This window comes from Melanerpes formicivorus, unplaced genomic scaffold (genome assembly GCF_026170545.1).
Source record: "Melanerpes formicivorus ecotype bairdi unplaced genomic scaffold, bMelFor1.0.p_v2 SCAF_83, whole genome shotgun sequence".
Taxonomy (NCBI): domain Eukaryota; kingdom Metazoa; phylum Chordata; class Aves; order Piciformes; family Picidae; genus Melanerpes; species Melanerpes formicivorus.
In genome coordinates this window covers 2,612,324-2,635,380 of record NW_027142435.1, presented here as the reverse complement: position 1 = coordinate 2,635,380, position 23,057 = coordinate 2,612,324, and the positions used below count along the sequence as shown (strand labels likewise).

Sequence of the window (23,057 nt, the reverse complement as noted above, 5' to 3'; positions counted from 1 at the left end):
TGCCTGGTGCCTCTGCAGTAGTCCTGGGTTGAGAGAGAGGCTTCTCTGCTAAGAAACAGGCACAGGGAGGGAAAATAATCCTTGGTGTTTGCATCCTGCCTCACACTGAGCCAACTGCACCTAGATCTGAGCAACCCTTCACAGCCAGAGGCAGCAAAGAGATTCCCAGTTTCCATCCAGATGTGGAAGAAAAACGTGCAGAGACCCACTGGAGTTCAGTCATTGCCTGTGGAGCATCGACTGCAATTTCGGACTCAGAGGCCACACTGCTTCTCCTAAAGCTCAGCAGAGGAGGAAGAGCCTTTCCTGAGGCCAGCCTGTGCCCAGCTGGCCAAGAAGGCCAACAGCATCCTGGCCTGGATCAGCAATGGTGTGGCCAACAGGACCAGGGGAGTGACTGTCCACCTGTGCCTGGCCCTGGTGAGGCCACACCTTGAGTACTGGATTCAGCTTTGGGCCCTCTCTCCAACAAGGACATGGAGGAGCTGCAGCAGGTCTAGAGAAGAGCAACAGAGCTGGGAAAGGGTCTGGAGAACAGGGCTGGTGAGGAGCAGCTGAGGGGCCTGGGGTTGTTCAGTCTGCAGAAAGGGAGGCTGAGGAGTGACCTCATTGCTCTCTACAGCTCCCTGGAAGGAGGCTGCCATGGCGTGGGGTTGGTCTCTTCTCCCAAACAGCAGGTGACAGGAGGGGAGGAAATGGCCTCAAGTTGCATCAGGGGAGGTTTAGGTTGGAGATTAGAAGAAACTTCTTCACTGAAATGGTTCTCAAACACTGGCAGGTGGGTGAATCCCCATCCCTGGAGGTGTTGAAAAGCTGCTGAGAGCCATGGCTCAGCCCCAGCCCTGGCAGTGCTGGGTTAATGGTTGGGCTCAATCTTGCAGACCTTTTCCAACCAAAACAATTCTGTGTGATTCTGTGACCAGTTAGCTTCATCCACAACCAGTTCACCACTGCACATCACTTCCAACTCAGCAGATCTACTGCACACTCAAGGATGGAAAACCAGATCAGGCACAGGACAGCTGAGGCTCCCTGACAACGAGCAAGGAGACCTCAGAAGAAAACACACCACCAAGAGGAAGCCTGAGGAACCTCAATGCCCAAAGATCTCTTTTGAGGAAGCAGAGAAGAAACCAATCTCACTGCCAAAGGAAAACACTCTCAGAGTCACTACTTTGACAGGAAGAAGAATGAAGCCATGGAAGGTGATGAGGGAAGTCACATACCGGTGCTTGTTGTCCTCTTCCTCATCTCCTATCCTACAAAGCAAGATTCCAACAGGGAAAGGTTAGCATGCCAAATCTGCCACTCAAGCATGCTCCAAAACACACAAAACCCCCCCACAAACTTTGGAGAACATTAATACAGAGATCAAAGGAGGCAGAGAAAGGCATGCAGCAAATCCCTTTTGCAACTGATGGGGTTGGGGGGCGGGGATGTGCTTTTATTTCCTCCTTGCTTTCTGCTAAGTGAAGCTTTAAATGTTTACCAGAGATTAATTTTGTGTCTTCCAGGGCAAGAGCTGAGATGTGAGGGGGGCACAGAGCGTCCTACTTTCAGCAAACATTAGCTTCTCTGACAGTTAAAGGAAGCAGAGCAATGAGGGAAAGCATCACCCAAATAAAAACACCCCAGGAGCTGCTGATCAGACCAGAGGAGAGTTTGGCCTGTCCCCAGCTGAGAGCTGCAGCGTTCCCAATCCTGCCCTCAGTGCTCCACTTTCTTGGGCTTCTCCCTGGATTTCCTCCTTACCTGCGAAGCAATTTAGCCTTCAGGTCTGCCTTTGTCTCGTTCCAGGCATCCAGCTCAGGGCTGGTGAGAGCTGTGGGTTTCATGTGGTCCAGGACAGCAATGTCTTTGCCTTGCTTCCACAGGTCGTAGCGCTCCGGCTGCAGGACCCTGACGAAGACATCCATGGAGATCTTCACCATGTCCTTGCGGCAAGTGCACTGCAGGAGAGACCAGAGCCACCTCAGCTCACAGCAAGCCTCTCTGCTCCCAGCAGCTCAGCCTGCCTTTCTCCAGAGGCAGACTAAGCCCCTGCCCATCTGGTCTGGAAGGTCTTGTGTGGCTCAGTGCTGGGGAGTGCATGGATGTCTGAAGGTGGCAGGTTCGTGCCCAGTGACAGGACAAGGTACATTGGGTACAAGCTAGAACCCAGGAGCTTCCACCTCAGCATGGGGAGAAAATTCTTCATGGTGAGGGTGACACAGCCCTGGAGCAGGCTGCCCAGAGAGGTTGTGGAGTCTCCTTCTCTGGAGACTTTCAAAACCCACCTGGATGTGTTCCTGGGTGACCTGCCCTGGCTGACCATGCAGTGGCAGGGGGTTGGACTGGATGATTTCTGGAGGTCCCTTCCAAGCCCTGACATTCTGGTAGGGACACCTCACACTACAGCAGATTGCTCACAGCCACATCCAGCCTGCCCTTAAAAACCTCCAGGGATGAGGATGAGGCTTCCACCACCTCCCTGGGCAAACTGTGCCAGGCTCTCACCACCCTCATGGGGAACAACTTCTTCCCTAACATCCAATCTGAATCTACTCACTTCTAGTTTTGCTCCATCCCCCCAGTCCTATCACCACCTGACATCCTAAAAAGTCCCTCCCCAGCTTTCTTGTAGCCCCCTTCAGATACTGGAAGGTTTCTTTGGAGCCTTCTCTTCTCCAGACTGAAGAGCCCCAACTCTCCAGCCTGTCCTCACAGCAGAAGAGCTCCTCTGCATCCGGCAGCTTTTCAGTCGCTTCTCCAGGAGACATTTCCACAGGCCCTGTGCACTGCTACAGAGAGGAGCACAGAGGAGCACCCCCAAAGCACACAGCATCGATGAGCCACGGGGATTGGCCTTCACAAAGCATGACAAAAGCTTTCCAAGGGGCACAGTCCATTTCCTGCTCCCAACCTGGAGCCAAAGCTCTGCAGGACGCAGATGTCGACCGCTTCAAACCGAGCGCAGCGCATCCCGGTCAGGCAGGTCTAAAGGTCTCCTGTATGGTCTCCCTCCACCACCAGCTTACAGAGCCTCACAAAAAAATGCAGAGCACAGACAGATTATGGAGCAGCAGCCACACACTGAGCTGTCTGGCTGCTGCTCTGAGCAGTGCCACTGCAGGCTGCAACCTCCGGCGTACCACAGCAGCGGGGCCCTGCAGCAGCCAAGTTCCTCCTCTCCTCACACAAATCTGACATGATGGATGTTTATGGTGCAATTTTCATTTCATTTGATTGCTTTCACAGTAGCAAGCATGAATAATTCACCAAGCCTCTTTCCTTTGGGGCTTCTTCTGGGACCACACAGTTCAATTTCCTCAGCTGCTGCACTTGGGGCACATTTGTGTTCCCATCGCAGCCAGGGGACTATTTCCAAGCCCTTCCCTCAGACCCAGCAGCAAGATCCTGCTCAACACCCTGCAGTACAGCTGGAAAAGGGAATGTACATGTGTGGGAGTGGGGTGGGAGAGGGAGAAAGTGTCAAAAGGCCCTCCCCAGCTCTCCTGTAGCCCACTTCAGGTACTGCTCTAAGGTCTCAGTGGGGCCTTCTCTTCTCCAGGCTGAACGACCCCAACCCTCTCAGCCTGTCCCCATACAGAGGATGTGCTCCAGAGCTCTGACCACCTTCCTGGCCCTCTGGACCCTCTCCAGCAGTTCAATCAGCAGATCAGGAGAGCCCCTGAAGGCCTTCCCTAGCCTCACCTCTCCTTTCCCTACACTAATGCCTTTGTCACCCACACAGGATAACCACCTGCAAAGGCAAAGAGCAACCTGAGCACAGGCAAAAATACTCTGCAGAGGAGCACAGGGAGGAGGAAATTCAGCACAGGAAACCTTGACTGTTGATTCTTCCTTCCTCTAGTTGGTATTTCAGTCTCTGCTTCTCCAAGTAGGAGACTGTGGCAAGAATCTCTGCCCACCCCAGGAACGTTGTCTCATCAATTATAAGTCCAAAGCCTGAGAGGGGGAAATTTGGGGCTCCTGACCATGGAGCTGTTATCTTATCTGCAATGATTTCAGAAGGAAAACACTAATAAGTCTCTCTAAACTAACAGTCAAACCAAAAGGCTGTCTCCTTGAAGCAATAAAATCCAATGATAGATGGAAACAAGGCAGCCTGGGTTCAACCCCAAGCTCCAGCAGCATTTTTGTAAGGTTATTTCCCTCACTTCCCAGCTGTTAACACTGAACTGAACCCCATCTGCTCCCTAACACCCAGCAGGTTATTGTAGAGCAACCTCTCTCAGGAAGGGATTTCAAGTGGCACCTCTGGTGCTGCTGGAAGTCCTCCTCACTTCACACTCAGATGAAAACAGGGCCCACAGCACAGTTGTTCCAGACTCAGCCAGCCTCCCACTTTGCCTTAATCATGAAACCATGGAGTGATTTGGATTGGAAGGGAGCTTCAAGATCATCTAGTTCCAACCCCCCACTAGTTCCCACCTCCTACTAGATCAGGTTGCTCAAGGCTCCATCCAACCTGTGTCTGAACACTTCCAGGCTTGAAGCCTCCACAGCTTCTTTGGGCAACTTGTTCCAGTGCCTCACCACCCTCCCTGGGGAAGAATTTCTTCCTAATGCTCATCTAAATCCAGCCTCTTCCAGCTCAAAGCCATTGCCTCTCATCCTGTCACTCTCAGCCCTTGTGAAAAGTTCCTCCCCAGCTCTCCTGGAGCCTCTTCAGGTACTGGAAGGCTGCTCTAATGTCTCCCTGGAGCCTTCTCTTCTCCAGGCTGAACAGCCCCAACTCTCTCTGCCTCACTGGAAAGAATTTCCAGTGCCTATCCTGAACCTGTCCCTCCTCAAGCTCCAGTCCATTACCTGTATCACAGAGATGTTAGTTGAGCTCTAGTGGATGCTCATCCAGTATGACATAACAAACCAGCCTGGGCTCCAGTTCAGTTTTCCTTCCACTCAGAGCCTGCACAGCAAGGCTCCCAGCTACAGCTGAGCTTTCAGAAGGCACAGAGCAGACACACTGCAAGTATGTGCCTGAAAGCAGAGTGGCAGGGATGCAGCAAGGAAATGAGGAGTTAAAACTTTGAGGAGCAGAAGAAAAACCCCAAAAGCAGAGTTGTGTCTAATGGGTGGTAGTTGGAAGCTTATGGAAAAGAAGATGAGCCTTGACCCCCTGTTTCTAGAATAATTACCAGTATTGCCCTCAGTCTCAACAACAAACCAGTTCATTAGGAAACCCACTGGAAATCCTCTCCAGAGTTTCATAAACAAAACAATTAGGCAAAGCTTTCCAATGCCTCCCCCTGGTCCCTGGCTGCAGGGCATGCTTCCTCCTTGCCTGCTTCCTTAGCTTGCTTCCATAACGATGCAGGCAGCTGTTTGTGGGGAGAAGAGTTGGGTAAGTTGCAAGGCTGTGAGCTGGGGACTCAGACTTACCCTGCTGCACTCCCTTCACAGTACATAGAATGGGCTGGGTTGGGAGGGACCTTCAAGATCAGCCAGTTCCAACCTCCTGCCATGGGCAGGGACACTTCCCACCAGCCCAGGCTGCTCAAGGCCTCATCCAGCCTGGCCTGGAACACCTCCAGGGAAGGGGCAGCCACAACCTCCCTGGGCAGCCTGTGCCAGTGGCTCCCCACCCTCACTGTCAGGAATTTATTCCTCATCTCCAGTCTCTATCTGCCCTCCTCAAGCTTTGATCCCTTCCCTCTCATCCCAGCACTCCCAGCCCTTGTACCAAGTCCCTTCCTGGTTAGACCCCAGGAGCTCAGGAGAGAGCTGATAGAACTCCAAGAGAAGCTTCAGTCAGAGTAGGAACTGTCACCTTTCCACCTTGGGATGGAAGCCTGGGTGAAAATCACCTCCTCCCTGCACAGAACCAAGAGCTCTGTCAAGAGTGAAGTGTTAGGGATGTTTATAAATAAGAAAGGAAAAGAAGTACAAAAAAATAAATCCCCACCCCCAAAAAGGTGGAAAAATTTGTACAGGAGCAACCTGCCAAAAATAAACTATGGAAATGCTCTTCCATAATCCATTTTCTCTCTCTCTATCCTAAGCTTCAAAGCTCAACTTCAAGTCACAAAGTGATGCAAAGCTGCAGCTCTCATTTCCCTTATTGCAGAGAGCAACTTTACCACCAGGCACTGCAAAAGCCTCATGAATTTCTTTTCTGGGATAACAAGGATGTCTTCTGGAAGGGAAAACCTCCTAACATCTGAATCAGGAGCTTCAATTTACAAGGAACATTAGATGCTAGGTGGTTGTAAATCACAAACACTCCAAAAGTGAAGTTGAGATTCTGTTCTAACATCAGACAAAGAAGAAACAGGTGAGGAGAGGGTCCAGGAGCAGTAAGCCAACTGGAGAGACCATGTTCTGAGAGCCCAAAAGCACCTCTCTGGAAGCCCATAGAATCACAGAATGCTAGGGGTTGGGAGGGACCTCTGGAGATCATCCAGGCCAATCCCCTGCTCCAGCAGGGCACCCACAGCAGCTTGCCCAGTGCCCAAGTGGGGTTGGAAGCTCCCCAGAGAAGGAGACTCCACAACCTCTCTGGGCAGCCTGCTGCAGGGCTCCAGCACTCTCCCTTCTTTGGTGTGAGACCCTGTTCTGCTGATGCTTCTCATAATTGCTCCTCCAGCCTCAGTGCTGAGCATGTGCCAGCATGTGCCCTGCTCCAGGGCTCCTGCACTCTCATACCAAAGAAGTTTCTCCTTGTGTTGAGGTGGTACCTCCTGGGCTCTAGCTTGTACCCACTGTTCCTTCCACCACCAAATACAGCCTGGCACCTTCATCTTGACACCCACCCCTCTGATATTTATAGACACTGATCAGATCCCCTCTCAGCCTTCTCTCCAGACTAAACACAGTATCACAGTATAACTAAGGTTGGAGGAGACCTCAGTCCCAGGGCTCTCAGCCTTTCCTCACAGGAGTTATGTTTTGGTCCTTTCATCATCCTTGTAGGCTCCATTGGCCTCTCTCCAGCAGATCCCTGTCTCTCTTGAACTGGGGAGCCCAAAACTGGACAGAGTACCCCTGGTGTGGTCTCACCAGGGCAGAGTAGAGGGGGAGGAGAACCTCCCTAGACCTGCTGGGCACACTTCTATTGATGCACCCCAGGATAGCCTTGGCCCTCTTGGCCAGAAGGGCACCTTGCTCTCCCCTGGAGGTGCCTTCCCACAGCAGGATGGAAGAGCCTCACTCATCATCTCCTCCCCAGGGCAATGAGTAAGCAGCAGAGCAGGTGGCTCCACACCAGAGTGAAGGTCTGCAGGGAAATACTGCACAGGGTGAGACAAAGGCAGCTTACTTTGGAAGGTAAAATACAGGATGTGGGAAGCAAGGGCAACTTGACCCCATTTTATATTGAGCTAGATAATTCCAGCACTATCTCTGGAGTAAACAGGAGATAAAATGAAGGTATGAAAATGTCAGCTGAGAGCAACCCAGACACTGTCACCCAGGAGTGCCTGCTGTTAACAGAAAGCAAAGGGTAAGAAATTGTTCCCCTCCCACCCACTGATTTGCAGGCCAGGCTGCAAAACAAATCCAAAAGCCAAGCTGGGAAGTACTCCTGAATTTCTTACAAGGTTTGGCACTCTGCAAGTGCCTCTTGGAACAGCAGGAGACTTCCAGGCCACCTTGACCTGGGGAAGGCCATTTCTCTGAAGCACTTGGGTTTAGAAGGGTTGTTCAGTCAAAGAGCTGCAGACCCAACAGAGCTGCCAGAGCCAAAGGGAAGCAAAGCAGTAATGCAGGAAGGAACTGCAGGCTCCTGTGGCAAAAGGTGAAACCCCAGACAGCAAGGAATGGAAATGGTCATTCCCTGCCTTGCATTCCCCAGGCCTTCTTCAACAACCAGAGAGAAGGGGGGGAAAAAAACCCTCACAAAGAGTTAATGGGAGACAAATGAGTGAAGGACTTCAGGAAGATCTTCCTCCCTCATTTTCTGGGCTCTGCCTGTGCAGGCAAACACTGACTGCAGGATGTACAAATAAAATCATTCCCACTCTGCTGTGCTATGGAATCACTAATCATGGAATGGGTTGGAAGGGACCTTGATGATCAAAGATTGACAGAATGGGTTGGGTTGGAAGGGACCTTCAAGATCATCCAGTTCCAACCCCCCTGCCATGTGCAGGGACACCTCCCACTAGGCCCAGGTTGCTCAAGGCCTCACCCAACCCAATGCTAAGGTCTAAAGCAGATATTCTGAGGCCAGCTGACTCCTGAAATCCAGTGGCAGTCTCTCCAAGACTATGAAAATCCCTTTGAAGTTATTTCTTCTGGATCTCTTTTTCCTCTCCACACTCTGACAGACTGATGCCCATGTTGATCAAACAGGACTGTGCCAGTCAGAGAGGCCTGGGCCTTCAAAAGAACACTCCCTGCCAGAGCCTGAGCTGAATTCCCATCACGTCTCTGGAAAGCCCTAGTGACAGCACACCAGGATTAACTATGGGAGCCCCCAAGATTAACAGAAGGTCTCCCTCCCACTCCTAGACAAGCAAGTGACAGATGTGCTGCTCAACCACAGCTTTTCACACAGATTAGGTGGCAGAGGCAAGCTGTGGTTGGCCTCAAAGTCACCTTGACTAGAAGGAAGTCAGCTGCAACACAGGGTTCCTGGAGGACGGCTGGAGACATTTCCACTGACAGCAATGGGACAGCAGCTAAAGAGCTGATAATTCTTACACTGGTGGGCACGACGTCCAGCTGGAGGCCAGACATCTATTTCCCAGTGGAACACCACCATATAATTAAAGCCATGAAGAACAGGAAGATGTTAAAGCCTCCCTCTGAATCCAAGGAGATTGACATTTGCTAAGGAGAGGGAGCAATCACTCCTGTCATGAGAGGTGACAGGAATTTTGTCTGGCACATGCTCAGCACTGAGGCTGGAGGAGCAATTATGAGAAGCATCAGCAGGGCAGGCTCAAGAGGCAAACATCTGCTAGAGAGAAAAAGCTGAAAGAGGACCAGGGAAAACCTGGAGAGAGAAAGGAAGAAATTCTGCTGCACCTTTGTGGCCATCCATGTGCCAACAGCCACCAGCTCTGGAATGGTCCACCTGGGCCTGGAACATGCTAACAGATACTGGAGACATCTGATCCAGATGGAGACACAAATTCATCTCTGTGTATTGGCCCTGTGTTAGTCAATCAAGAGCTTTTGGTCTGTATCTTCTCACACTGAATGTATTTGAGAAGAGAAGGCCCCAGGAAGACCTTGTAGGGACCTCCCAGGAGCTGAAGGGGCTCCAGGAGAGCCTGGGGAGGGACTTTTGATAAGGGCTGGGAGCAACAGGACGAGGAGCAATGGCTTTGAGCTGGGAGAGGGGAGATGGAGACTGGAGATGAGGAAGAAATTCTTTCCAGTGAGGCTGGGGAGACACTGGAACTCTCCATGAACCCTCTCTCAAGTGCTCCCAGCTGAGATTTCACCAAGCCCCTGGTTAACTCCAAAGGAGATCTAAACTGCCCTTCGCCCTGGGAGCGCAGCAGCCCTCACAGCTCATCTGGAAAGCTGAGGGTTAATGAACACCTGTGCAGCTGCTGGCCGAGGCTAGGTGAGCTGCAAATCTCTGAGCACACCAAGTGCCCCTGAGAGCCAGGGAAATAAACTGGGAGCTCTCCTTCCCACGCCTCGCCTTCCCTCCCCGGCCCCGCTCGCAGCTCCTCGCAGCTCCGGCTGCTGCTTGTTCAGTAATTTCACGCTAGGCTGCTTAACAATGTAAGCATGGAGGCTCAATCTAAAGCTGCCCTTCCCAAATGTCACTTGTTTGGGAACACATGGCTGAACCCCAAATTGCTTTGAAGATCAGAGCGGTGCCTGCCGGCGGCGCCGCGCTTCAGGGCCTGTCGCAGCGTCCGCTTTAAAGCCCATTTGCTGGCCTGTGACACCACGAGCCTTTGCTACAGATCAACCTGGTGGACAAGGGCACAGCAAACAAAAAACCCATTCTTCATGCTTCCAAACCAGGTCTGCTTGGCTGTCTTGGAGTCTAAGACACTGAGAGTTGATCTGAGGCCCCTCACGCTTCCAGGTTTTCTTTCATCTAACTCCAGGATAAACTCACAGCTGCAGTGCTGGGGGCAGCTCCGGGCCCCTCGCTGCAAGCAGCACATTGAGGGGCTGCAGCAGGTCCAGAGAAGGGCAACTGAGCTGGGGAAGGGTCTGGAGAACAGGTCTGGGGAGGAGCAGCTGAAGGACCTGGAGAAGAGGAGGCTGAGGGAGACCTCACTGCTCTCTACAGCTCCCTGAAAGGAGCCAGGTGAAGCTCAGGTTCTACTCCCAAACAGCAAGTGACAGGACAAGAGGAAATGCTCTCAAGTTGTGCCAGGGGAGGTTTAGGTTGGACATCAGGAAAAATGTCTTTCTTCCCTGCAAGGGCTGTCAGGCACTGGCACAGGCTTGGCTGAACCAGCCCTGGCAGGAGTTAGGAAGCGTGGAGGAGGTGCTGAGGGCCATGGTTCAGCCGTGGGCTTGCTGGGGTTGGGTTAAGGGCAGCACTCGATGATCCTGAAGGGCTTTCCCAGCCTGAATGATTCTGTGAGCCCATGAAACGTGGAACTCCCACTCCAGCCTCCACCTGGCCCTGCAGCCTTGATTACTGCCACAGGGTCTGGCCGACAGCCTTGGTGGGATATGGAGAGATTCAAATCACCAGCAGGGGCCTCACTACTTAAAGCCTGGTGGGGGCCAGAGAGGACAAAGAGAGAACTTCTCAGCAGGAGGAAGTTTCTGCTGTTGTGAGAACAATTTCAGTTGCCATCACTAGCAATTTGGAAGTGCTCCTCCACTGGCACAGTGAGTTGCTGTGTTTTATATTTCATGGCATATTTCATTTTCCTATTTGATGGCAGAGCCCCCAGCATGCCTCACAGGAGCTGCTTTTCCACCACTCTGCTTTCAGAAATGAAATAATCAAATCCTGTTTGTTTTAGGAAAGGAGAGAGCTCAGCTGCCAAATCTGCTGGCTAACAGTGGAGTCCTCCAAACCATGGGCTGAATAGTACTGGGGAGGAAATAAAGCCAAACAGATGCTTCACCTGTCAGGAACCTGACCAACTGAGCCTGCTTTCCATGGGATGAGCTTCTCAGGCATTGGTTGCTGTGCCATTGGATAGTCAAAGACTGCCTGCAGCTACTGAGGGAGGATACAGGATAGCAGAGGCGGTCTGGCACCAGGCTTGGTAGAGTTAGAGAATGGTTGGACTTGATGATCTCCAAGGTCTTTTCCAACCAAACTGCATCTATGGTTCTAGGAGATGCCAGTCTAGAGTGAACACTAAGCCTGCCTCCTGGAAAGGGACAGCTCACAGGATCAGATGTCAGGGGCTGGAAGGGGTTAGGGGTTGCCAGAGCAGGACCACAGAATCCTGGCACTTTCCTAGTGCTCCCCCCTTAGTAATCACTTATCCTTTCCCCAGAGACTCTGTGGCACTGGTCCCCAGTCCAGGAGTTCCCAGATCCTGCCCAGTCAGTGATGCTGATCAGTTACACTTCCCACTTCCAGACAAGAGAACACCATGAGTGTGCTGCTGTGAAAACCATCCCTGGCTGCAGAACCCTCCAAAGGAACAAAACTTGCAAGAAGTTTGCCCTGATGAGAAACTGCCACACAAAGTCATCCCAGCCTGACTCTCTTCTCCAAACTTAACTGAGTGCAGAGACTGGAGAGCCTCAGGTACTCTCAGAAGGCTGTTACCATGCTCTTATTAGAGCAGCAAAGTATTCCCAGCTTATTCCTTCCCCTTCAGTGTGCACCTAATGAATTGCATTCGGTTACATCAGTCACCTCATCCACTGTGAAATGCAGTTTAGGTGCAGCAGAAAACTAACTTTCCAGCCTCAAAACAACCTCCTCACAAGGTGTATGTGGCATCCACCACTTGAGAAAGTCCTCACTGTGCCCTCCAAACAACACCAACTATCAACAGACACAAAGAGCAACACTCCCCAGGGGAAGAGGACACTGTCCCAGCAGCAGGGCTTTGCAGTTTGCTCTCAGGGATAAGCCCCACTCTCATTCACAGATTCACAGAATGGTTTAGGTTGGAAGGGACCCTAAAGATCATCCAGTTCCAACCCTCTGCCATGCACAGGGACACCTCCCACCAGCCCAGCTTGCTCAAGGCCTCATCCAGCCTGGCCTTGAACACCTCCAGGGAGGAGGCAGCCACAGCCTCCTTGGGCAACCTGTTCCAGTGTCCCTTCCCCATCACTGCCAAAACCTTATTCCTAATCCCCAGTGCAAAGCTCCCCTCTTCAAGCTTCAATCCATTCCCTCTTATCCTGTCACTACAAGGACAAAAGGCTTTAAGCTTGAGGAGGGGAGATTTGCATCTCAGGAGCTAGTGGCTTTCCATAACCCTCCAACCCACAGACACCCACCTGGGTTGCCATTTTCCCATAGTCAATCCATCTCAGAGTGGCAAAGTTGGTGGACTCAGCACAGTTGAAGCCATGATTGAAGCCAGCATGGTAACCATAGGGAAATGTAATCATAAACTCTCCAGCTTCCTGGGTGATCTGAAAGACAAAAACAAAGGGAAAAGACACCCCACAGGTCAGTGGAGGGAGCAGCTTGAGGACAGAGGCACTGGTTACATCTCCCTCTTGCAGCTGGAGGGTAGGAAGAATTAGAGAATAGCCAGGGAGGCTGTGGCTGCCTCCTCCCCAGGGGTGCTCAAGGCCAGGCTGGATGAGGCCTTGAGCAGCTGAGTCTAGTTGAGAGGTGTCCCTGTGCATGGCAGGGAGGCTGCAGCAGATGAGCTCTAAGGTCCTTTCCAACCTGAGCCATTCTAGGATCAGCAGAATCACAGAATCAGTCAGGGTTGGAAGGGACCACAAGGATCAGCCAGTTCCAACCCCCCTGCCATAGGCAGGGACACCCCACACTAGATCAGCCTGGCCAGAGCCTCGTCCAGCCTGGGCTTAAACACCTCCAGGGATAGGGCCCCAACCACCTCCCTGGACAACCCATTCCAGGGCTTCACCACTCTCATGGGGAAGAACTTCCTCCTCACCTCCAGCCTGAGTCTCCCCACCTCCAGCTTCATTCTATTCCCCCTAGTCCTATCACTGCCTGAGAGCCTGAGCAGTCCCTCCCCAGCCTTCCTGGAGCCCCCTGCAGATACTGGAAGGCCACAATGAGGTCAGCTGGGAGCCTTCTCTTCTCCAGACTGAACAACCCCAACTCCTTCAGTCTGTCCTCACAGGAGAGGGGGGGGGGGGTGGGTAGATAAAGAGGATAAAAGCCTAAATGCTAATACACGACACTTCTGCAGCAGCTCTGGCTGAGAACTGCTGAAATCCAGTGCCCAGCTCCGTGGAGCATCCTCCCCCCCAGCCCCCTCCATAAATCACAGCTGAGTGGTAGATTGCTAACTCCCCAAGACAGAAAGATGATGTTTCTGTCAGGAAATCTGCATCTTGGTGTCTTCATTCCGAGCCCAGGGTGTTATGTCCTCCGTGTCACTGCTGTCAACATTATCCCCACAATAAATTAGAAAGCACTCCAGATGATGGATAGGCCATGCAGAAAAGTAATAACTATTGAAGGCAAGCCAGCACAAAGTGCCACTCATGGAGCAAGGCCCAAATTTACTGACTTTCTGCAGGCTCTTGAGGAGTGAATGGGGAAATCAATAGGAGACTACAGAAATCCACACTTTTAATTATTAAAAAGCCCTCCTATTGACCTGCTGCTTTGCTTTTGCTCCAGAAGTAAATACCCTTCTAGAGAGTGAGAGGGAATGGTGCCCCTGGGCTTCATTGAGAGCTGCCAAGGATGGAGCTGAAGGGATCCTATCTCTGCTTCCAAAGGGAAGGGGCACATGTTCCCTGCTCCTGACTAACTGGGAGCCTCCTTCCAAAAGCTATTTCAGGAGAGGAGGCATTCAGAGGGAGGCTGCTCAGGCTAAAGAGATCTCCTCCTCCTTTTTACATCTGAAAACATCCTCCCAGTGAGTGCCACAGAGAAGCAGCAGCTTGCACAGAAAGCAAACTATGTGTGTGTGTCCCACCCCCACTCTGCAAATGGAGCAGGAATCCCAGGGTTAGTTGTCAGGGACCTGCTAATAACCCTTCTTGCTTGAGGAAGAAACTTTGCTTTTGGCTTTAACATTGGTCTCTACCTGCACAGAGATTCACAGATCCATAGAATGATTGGGGTTGGAAGGGACCTTCAAGATCATCCAGTTCCAACCCCCTTGCCATGGGCAGGGACACCTCCCACCAGCCCAGGCTGCTCAAAGCCTCATCCAGCTCTTCCTTGAACCCCTCCAGAGAGAGGGCATCCACAGCCTCCAGGGCTTGCACTCTTCTGAACATGGTTGGGGCAGAGAGCATCTTATCCTCCATTAGAATCATTTCTCAGAGGGGCACCTGTGCATTAAATGGAGATGCATCTCCTATTCCAATCCACTGCCCTGGAATCTGCAAAGTGAAGAACTTCACCAATTAAATAACTGCACAACTGCCTCAGATCCCCAGTGAGACCTCTGCATTGTTAGCAGCAGCCATGTGGAGCAGGTACCTGCATTTCCACACCTGGGAATTAGGCTCCACAGACAGGATGACAACAAGAGGAGTCTGCTGCTCTCTGTGACCAGTTTCATGTCAGCCACCATGTGCAAGTTAGGCCAAGCCCAGCCACTGATGTTGAACCATAAGCACCACACTGCCTCATGCAAGGCTCCCCTGCACTGACAGCAAGCTCCTCTGACAAGCCAGATGATTACACTTCAAATTTCATTCATCACAGCCTTCCAGTAGGAAAAATGAAGCAGTCTCTGAAGCAGTAAATTGAATGAATTCATAGTTTTTATGCTATAGAAGAGCTGAGATCTTTCCCTCCCACCTCAGAGAATCACCAGGCTCATCAAATAGGTGCTGGGCTTTGGCTCAGGTGGACTAACTCTAACCAAACCATGCTTCAAACAGAGAAATGATCACAGCTCAAGCATTCTGGCTTTGAGAAACCATCAGAGAAGGCACTGGGTTGGAAGGGACCTCTAAAGGTCATCCAGTCCAACAACCCTGTACTCAGCAGGGACATCCCAAACCAGGTCAGATGGCTCAGATAATCACAGCATGGCCTGAGTGGAAAGGGACCTTAGAGATCACCTACTCAAATCCCCCTGCCATGGGCAGAGACCCCTCTCAACTAGCCCAGGTTGCTCAGGGCCTCATCCAACCTGGCCTTGAACACCTCCAGGAGGAGGCATCCACAACCTCCCTCTGTCAACCTGTTCCAGAGTCTCCTTCCTCAGCCTCAGTCTAACCCTGCTCTCTCTCAGCTTCAAACCATTCCTCCTTGTCTTGTTGCTAGACACTTAGGGAAAGTCCCTCTCCAGCCTTCCAGCAGATTCCCTTCAGGTGTTGGAAGGCAGAGGGGATGGGGAAGGATAAAATCAGTTTGAACCAAGCTTTCTTTGACACTTCCCACTGGAGAGAAGAGTCCTGGCTACCTCTAGCTCAATTCCTTTCCCCACACCCAAAGCCACCCTGGCAGGCCAGGCTCCTCTGTGTGCTGGTAGCAGAGAGCAGCAGAAGCTGTTTGACTGATTGTGCACAGATACCTAATCCATGGAGAGCAAGCCTGGCTGAGGAGATTTGCTTCTTGCCAGAAGACTTTAGGACTAAGCACATTAAAAGGATCCTACCAAATAAACATGACCCCACAGCTCACAGAGGACTTAAGGGATTGGTGGAGCCTCTCTGGCTTAGCATGGAGCAGACACACGGCACAGAACCAGCACAGAACCAGCACAGAACCAGCACCTCCAGCTCCACTTTTGCTTCACAGGATCACAGAATGGTAGGGCTTGGAAGTGACCTCTGGAGAGCAATCAGTCCAACCCCCCTGCCACAGCAGGGGCACTCAGGGCAGGTCACATCCAGGTAGGTTTTGAACATCTCCACAGAAGGAGACTCCACAACCTCTCTGGGCAGCCTGCCCCAGGGCTCAGCACCCTCACACCAAAGAAGTTTCTCCTCATGTTGAGGTAGAACTTCCTGTGCTGTGCCTGTTCTTCCTTGTCCTATCACTGGGCACCACCAGAAAGAGCCTGGCACCTTCATCTTGACACCCACCCCTCAGATACTTAGAGACATCAATCAGATCCCCTCTCAGCCTTTCCTTCTCCAGACCCTCTCAGCCTTTCCTTCTCCAGACCCTCTCAGTCTTTCCTTCTCCAGACCCTCTCAGCCTTTCCTTCTCCAGACCCTCTCAGCCTTTCCTCACAGCAGAGATGTTCAGCTCCCTTCATCACCCTCACAGCTCTCTGCTGCACTCTCTCCAGCAGATCCCTGTCTCAATCCCTCTTCAGACTGGGTCCAGGAGAAAGAAAACATTCTCTGTTTGAGAATTACCAACGAGTTATGCTGCTTATTGATAAGCCGTGGCACCTGTATTACAGTTTGCACCTCTCAGCCTGGAGAGCTTCCCTAATTGACAAAGTAAGGTGGAGTGAAAGCTCTTCTGAAGAGAAGCTCTTCACAGGAGGTGTCAGAGCCAGAGCACAAAGCCTCATTTGCAGGCAGCCACCTGCTTTAAAGCGATAGGAAACAGTTAGCATAATAATGCAGCGAGAAAGGAAGCAAATTGCTCCCCAGCGCCCGGCAATGAATTGTTTCCTTCAGAGGGAGGTGCTGCTGGGCTCCCTGGCCCTCAGCCCCTGGCCAGTGCCCCTGGTACCTACCCTGTCGAAGGGGATGCCGTATTTCTTCAGGATGGAAGGGGAAATGAGGGTCATCTTGTGACGGAGGAAAGCGTCACATCCCTGAGAGCTGCCTGGAAAAAAGCCTGCAGAGAGATGAGAGAGAGGAGTCTCAGCAGAGGAATATTGTGTCCCATCCATTCTTGCAGCAGAGACAGGCTGCCAGAATGAAAGCCTGCCTAAATGCTTCCCATAGATAAACCAATCGGCACACAACTGCAGCTGGCAGTAATTAGCACATCCCTCACGCTCCCCAGTGCCACCTCCACTCCGGGACCAAAAGCTGCACCTTGAGGCACGTGGCTCTAAGTCCCAGCCAGGTGGAGAGCTGGCATCTCAGCCTGCTGTGCCCTGGGGTAAGGATCTTGGTCACAGTTTCAGTGAAATCCCAACAGAGGAAGAACCAGAACCTGACTCAGGCTTAGGCCAGCACCGAACCCCTGAGCCACCCTTGGTCAGGATGTGGACAAGGCAAAAGTCCCAAGGATGCAGCAGCTGCTCCAGACTCTGCCAAGGCCTTTGTGCCCCTTCTCTGACGGGCTGCTGTGTTACTTTGGGGAAAGTGACAGCACCACAGAATGGGAGGGGTTGAAAGGGACCTCCAGAGATCATCCAGTCCAAGCCCCTACCAGAGCAGGATGACCCTGGGGTCACCCACAGGAACTCATCCAGGTGGCTTTGGGAAGTCTCCAGAGAAGGAGACTCCACAACCTCTCTGGGCAGCCTGCTCCAGGGCTCCAGCACCCCCACACAAAAGAGTTTTCTCCTCATGTTGATGTGGCACCTCCTGTGTCCTACCTTGTACCCATTGCTCCTTGGCAAGTCTCCTTCTCTGGGGAGCATCCAACCCCACCTGGCCACTGAGATCCTGGGCAAGCTGCTGTGGGTCCCCTGCTTTGGCAGGGGGGTTGGACTGGATGAGCCCCAGAGGTCCCTGCATCCCCTACCACGCTGGGGTCCTGTGACTCAGCACCCCAGCACTATTGAGTACTAAAAATCCCCTAGCACAGCTACAAGATGCAGGCTGAGCTATTAAAACAAATCACAACTAATTAAAACTCCTACAATGGTGGATGGGGAAAAAAACCAACTGAACAAACCCCTTGGATGGCAACACTTTGCTCCCCAAAATGGCAGCTCAACCAACTTCAGAATCATCCAATTGTTAGGGTTGGACCTCAAGGCTCAGCCAGCTCCAACCCCTCAGCTATGGGCAGGGACACCTCACACGGCAGCAGGTTGCTCACAGCCACCTCCAGCCTGGCTGCAAACACCTCCAGGGATGAGGCTTCCACCACCTCCCTGGGCAGCCTGTGCCAGGCTCTCACCACCCTCATGGGGAAGAACTTCTTCCAACATCCAATCTGAATCTCCCCATTTCTACTTTTGCTCCATCCCCCCCAGTCCTATCCCTCCCTGACACCCTCAAAAGTCCCTCTCCAGCTTTCTTGGAGCCCCCTGCAGATCCTGGAAGGCCACAATTAGGTCTCCTCAGAGCCTTCTCCTCTCCAGGCTGAACAACCCCAACTCCCTCAGCCTGGCCTGACAGGAGAGGAGCTCCAGCCCTCTGCTCCTCCTTGTGGCCCTTCTCTGGCCATGCTCCAACTTTAGACCACTTGCTTCAAGGCCACATCCTTCACTCCTAGTGAAGGGCTGCCTCTGTGGAGACTCAAGCCTATCACCACTTAGGGAAATAAATAGCCCAAGCTCTGGAAAACAAACTAATGGCAGAGCCATAACGGCAGAGCCATAGTGGCAGGCACTTCAGAGAGTGGCAAGGAAGGATTGCTGGATCCCAGATTTTCTTACATTATGATTTTTTTTGGGGGGGGGCTACTAAAAGCATTTCAATTAAAATGATGACTGTCTGCTACCCAGCCTGTCATCCTTCTCTGCAGTTCCTCTTTTTAATGCACAGTTTAAGTGGCTCTCATTAAAGCTACTAATAAAGAAGCACATTTTAAGTGATTAGCACCAATAACATGGCAACACATTAACATTCCCTCCCTGGGCTCCCAGGCTCTCCCAGTGAGCCCATTTACAGCTCAGCTATTCATTTGCCATATTAATTGCACATTCATTTCTCCATGGTAAACTTCTTCACAGTATAGACCACTGATGCACAGGGCAAGCAGAATGTCCAGGCAGTGAAACTGCTGCACTGGAGTCTCAAAGCATCAGCTTCAGTCATGCTGAGGCCAGACTTTGAGTACTGGGGGCAGTTTTGGGGCCCTCAGGCCAAGAAGGACACTGAGGGGCTGGAGTAGATCCAGAGTGGGGAAGGGTCTGGAGAACAGGGCTGGGGAGGAGCAGCTGAGGGGACTGGGGGTGTTCAGCCTGGAGAAAAGGAGCCTCAGGGAAAAGCTTGCTCTGAACAACCCACAGGAAGGAGTTTGGGGGTTGGTCTCTTCTCCCTAGTAACAGCACTGCTCAGGCCACACCTTGAGTCCTGTGTCCAGTTCTGGGCCCCTCAGGTTAAGAAATATGTTGAGCTGCTGGAAGGTGTCCAGAGAAGGGCAACAAAGCTGGGGAGGGGTCTGGAGCACAGCCCTGTGAGGAGAGGCTGAGGGAGCTGGGGTTGCTTAGCCTGGAGAAGAGGAGGCTCAGGGGAGACCTTCTTGCTCTCTCTAACTCCCTGAAGGGAGGTTGTAGCCAGGTGGGGGTTGGTCTCTTCTGCCAGGCACCCAGCACCAGAACAAGAGGACACAGTCTCAAGCTGTGCCAGGGGAGGTTTAGGCTGGAGGTGAGGAAGAAATTCTTCCCAGAAGAAGAGACTGGCCATTGGAATGTGCTGCCCAGGGAGGTGGGGGAGTCACCATCACTGGAGGTGTTTAAGAGGAGACTGGATGAGGCCCTTGGTGCCATGGTTGAGTTGATTACATGGTGCTGGGTGATAAGTTAGACTTGATGATCTCAAAAGGTCTCTTCCAACCTGGTCTGGTCTATTCTATTCTATTCTATGCCACAGGACAAGAGGAAATGGCTTCAAGTTGCCCCAGGGGAGGTTTAGGTCGGAGATCAGAAGAAGGTTCTTCACTCAAAGGGTTCTCAGCCACTGGCAGAGGCTGCCCAGGGAGGAGACTGAATCCCCATCCCTGGAGGTGCTGGAAAGCCACAGAGATGTGGTGCTGAGGGACAGAGTTTAGCCTCAGCCTGGGCAGCACTGGGTTAATGGTTGGACTCTAATGATCTTTGAGGTCCTTTCCCAACCCCATTGATCCTCTGATTATTGACCATTTGTTTCTGGTTTATGTGTTGCCAGCCTTCGAGGTGGCTCAAGACATTGATCATCAGTAAAACCAATTTACAACCAGCAGAAGGCTTCATATTGTTCCTGCCCCAGCGTGGTGTGGTGCTTCAGCTGCTGCAGAGCACAGGTCAGCTGGATTTATTGACTTCTTAATGGATGGAAAAGCAACTTCTAGAAAAGCTGGCAAATGACTACCATTGAGCTGTGCCTTTGAACTGCACCACTTCTGAGCAGCCACTCGCAGTGTTATTTGTATTTAGGAACTGTGGTGCTCAGAGCACAGGAAAAACAACACTGCCATGCCCCAGGACATTTATACCTCTTTATTCTACATTTATCCTACACAAGCAGCTGCTGCCTTCAACACCTCCCCTTTAGGAGGATGAAGCAAGTCAGCAGAATGTCAGACTGTCAGCAGGAATGGCACTGCTAGGGGTTTGCCTGCTTGCTGGAAAAGCAGCCCCAGAACTTCATTTTGCCTCAGAGCTCAGGCTGCCAGCTTGGCCTGCCTGCTCCTCAGTCACACAGGATCACAGAGGGCTAGGGGCTGGGGGGGACCTCTGGAGATCATCCAGTCCAACCCCTCCTACCAGAGATGGTTCACCCAGCCCAGGTTGCACAGGACAGCATCCAAGCTCTGAATGAGTCCAGAGATGGAGACTCCACCACCTCTCTGAGCAGCCTGCTCCAGTGCTCAGTCACCCTCAATGTGAAGAAGTTCCTTCTCAAGCTCAGCTGGAACTCCCTGTGTTCCACTTTGTGCCCATCACCCCTTGTGCTGTCACTGGACACCACTGAACAAAGCCTGGTCTCATCCTCCTGGCACCCACCCCTGAAGTATTGATCAGCACTGAGAAGATTCCCCTCAGGCTGCAGAGCCCCAGGTGCTTCAGCCTGTCTTCACAAGAGAGATATCCCAATCCCCTCCACATCTGCTGCTTTTAAAGGTGCAACAACACCCTTAAAAGATTCAAGCCTGCCTTGCTGAAACACCCCCACTTGGAGTTGATTATTCTGGGCTGGGAGCTTGTTTTCAGGTGGGCAGCACCTCAGAACATTTGCAGATGAATGAAAACATCACCAAAAGCAAACACAACACCAACAAAGTGGAAACCAGACACTTCTGCAGTCACACCTCCGCCCTGGAGCTCCCAGGGCTGCTAACTGGAAAGGAGTGGAAATGCTAAGGGCAGGACAGCAGTGCCTGGCTCTGCTGCTTGTGCTGGGCAGGTGCTCACTGCTGGCCTTGGCAGGTAGTTGGGCAAGAAGTCACCCCTGAGGTGTGTTCACAGGCAGCTGAGCTGGAGCCTTGGAAGGCCAAAACTGCACAGCCAGCCTGGTGAGGGGTGGTGGAAGTTTAGCACAGCTTGAGCTGGTTCTGCTTTCCTTCTTTTGCCTTTATTCCCCTTCTTTGCCCCTTTAGTTCCCCTTTACTTTCCTTCCTTACCCCTTCCCCCCACTTCATTTTCCTCCTTTCCTCTCCCCCCCCACCTTTATTTCCCTATCTTGAAGGTCCCTCCCAACCCAACCCCTTCTGTGCTTCTATGCTAACTCCCTGATGAAGTTTCTGACTCCAGAGCTGTTGCAGCAGTGCAGGAGGTTCACCAAACAGCTTCTGGCCAAGACTGAGTCCTACCAGCCAGTTCACTGCCCAGTCTTTATCAACCTGTCTCAAACCAAGAGCAGGATTCCCCTCACCCCCAGGATCCCAGCCATGTCTTTGCCCAGAGGGAGGAGGAAGCAAAGCTCACCTTTTGCCAGGCGTTCCAGCCTCTTGCCGTGCTCTGGAGGTATGGCATACCTAGGAGAGAGGGAACACAGAAGTAAACCCCAGCAACCAACTTAGCTTGGGAAACAGGGGAAGGAAAAACAGCCCAGAAACAGACTTCTGACAAGGGCTTGTACCTCTAGGATGAGGGCAAATGGACTCAGATTGGATGTTAGGAACAAGTTCTTTACTGTGAGGGTGGTGGAACACTGCAACAGGTTGCCCAGGGAGGTGGTTGAGGCCCCATCCCTGGAGATATTCAAGGTGAGGCTTGATGAAGCAACCTGATCCAGTGGAGGATGTCCCTGATGACTGCAGAAAGGTTGGACTGGATGACCTTTGGAGGTCCCTTCCAGCCCAGCCCACTCTATGATTCCAGAGTCTCTCTCCAATGTAAGGAGAAGCAGAGAGGAATCACATCCCAGATTGCTTTTGCACCACCCAGGACTTACCTGTTACAGCCTGGCAGGTTCAAGGGGGTAACAAAGGACAGAAACCAACCTTAGGTTAGCTCAAGATTTAGGTTTTCACAGAATCACAGAGTTAACCAGGTTGGAAAAGACCTCTGAGATCATCAAGTCCAACCTCTCACCCAATACCATCTAATCAACCAAACCATGGCACCCAGGGCCTCATCCAGTCTGGTTTTAAACACTTCCAGGGATGATGAATCCACCACCTCCCTGGGCAGCACATTCCAATGGCAAAGATCTCTTTCTGGGAAGAATTTCTTCCTACTATCCAGCCCAAACCTTCCTTGGCACAGCTTGAGACTGTGTCCTCTTGTTTTAAGCTGATGGCTTAAAAAAAAAAACACCCCAAACCCCAACCCACAAAACAAAATGGAAGGGGGAAACCACTGTGCAGCCCCTGATCTTGCAAACTAAACACAGCAGTGGACTCCCAACCGTCCTCTGCCCAAAGTTTGACAGTGCCTCCAATTGCACAATTATCAACCAATTCAATTTCATTTGTCTGGGACAAAGCAAGGAGCTTTCAGTGGTACAAAGCCCATTCATCACTTACATAAATGTGATAAAACTAATCCAGATCCAAAGCTCCTTTGTGGGATTAATGTCCCTTAAAACAGGGAAATGAGACATTCCATTCCTTCTGGGAAAAAATGCTGCAAGGATTGGGAAAGAACTAATTTATGGCTACAAGGGCTGCTGCTGATTAATGTAATATCCCCAGTCTACAATGCAACCTTCACTTAATTAGTGCCTGTAATTGGGAGTTGTAAAGATAAGATTAATTGAATCTTGAGGATGTTAAAAGTTTAATCCATTGGAACATGGTTATTGTGTTATCTGAAACTGCAGGCTGCAAAAAGCCAAGCAAGAGCTTTAGAGAAGGGTCC

At 51.7% G+C, this 23,057-nt stretch overlaps 1 protein-coding gene across 5 annotated transcripts in view; it reads right to left on the bottom strand.

The window, feature by feature from the left end:
• KDM4B (lysine demethylase 4B) overlaps window positions 1–23,057 on the bottom strand; it is a 94,857-nt gene that overhangs the window by 33,032 nt on the left and 38,768 nt on the right. For 4 of the 5 annotated variants that reach the window (XR_010990679.1, XR_010990680.1, XM_068165032.1 and 1 more), the window contains exons 6-10: window positions 21,681–21,730; window positions 16,662–16,765; window positions 12,349–12,486; window positions 1,753–1,949; window positions 1,227–1,259 (exon numbers count right to left, since the gene is read on the bottom strand). Coding sequence is in view for 3 of the 5 variants with exons in the window: in XM_068165032.1 (XP_068021133.1) it covers window positions 1,227–1,259; window positions 1,753–1,949; window positions 12,349–12,486; window positions 16,662–16,765; window positions 21,681–21,730 (522 nt within the window). In the remaining 2 variants the exon portion in view is untranslated. The remainder of the gene's footprint in view (window positions 1–1,226; window positions 1,260–1,752; window positions 1,950–12,348; window positions 12,487–16,661; window positions 16,766–21,680; window positions 21,731–23,057) is intronic. The other variant, XM_068165034.1, reaches the window with a different exon arrangement.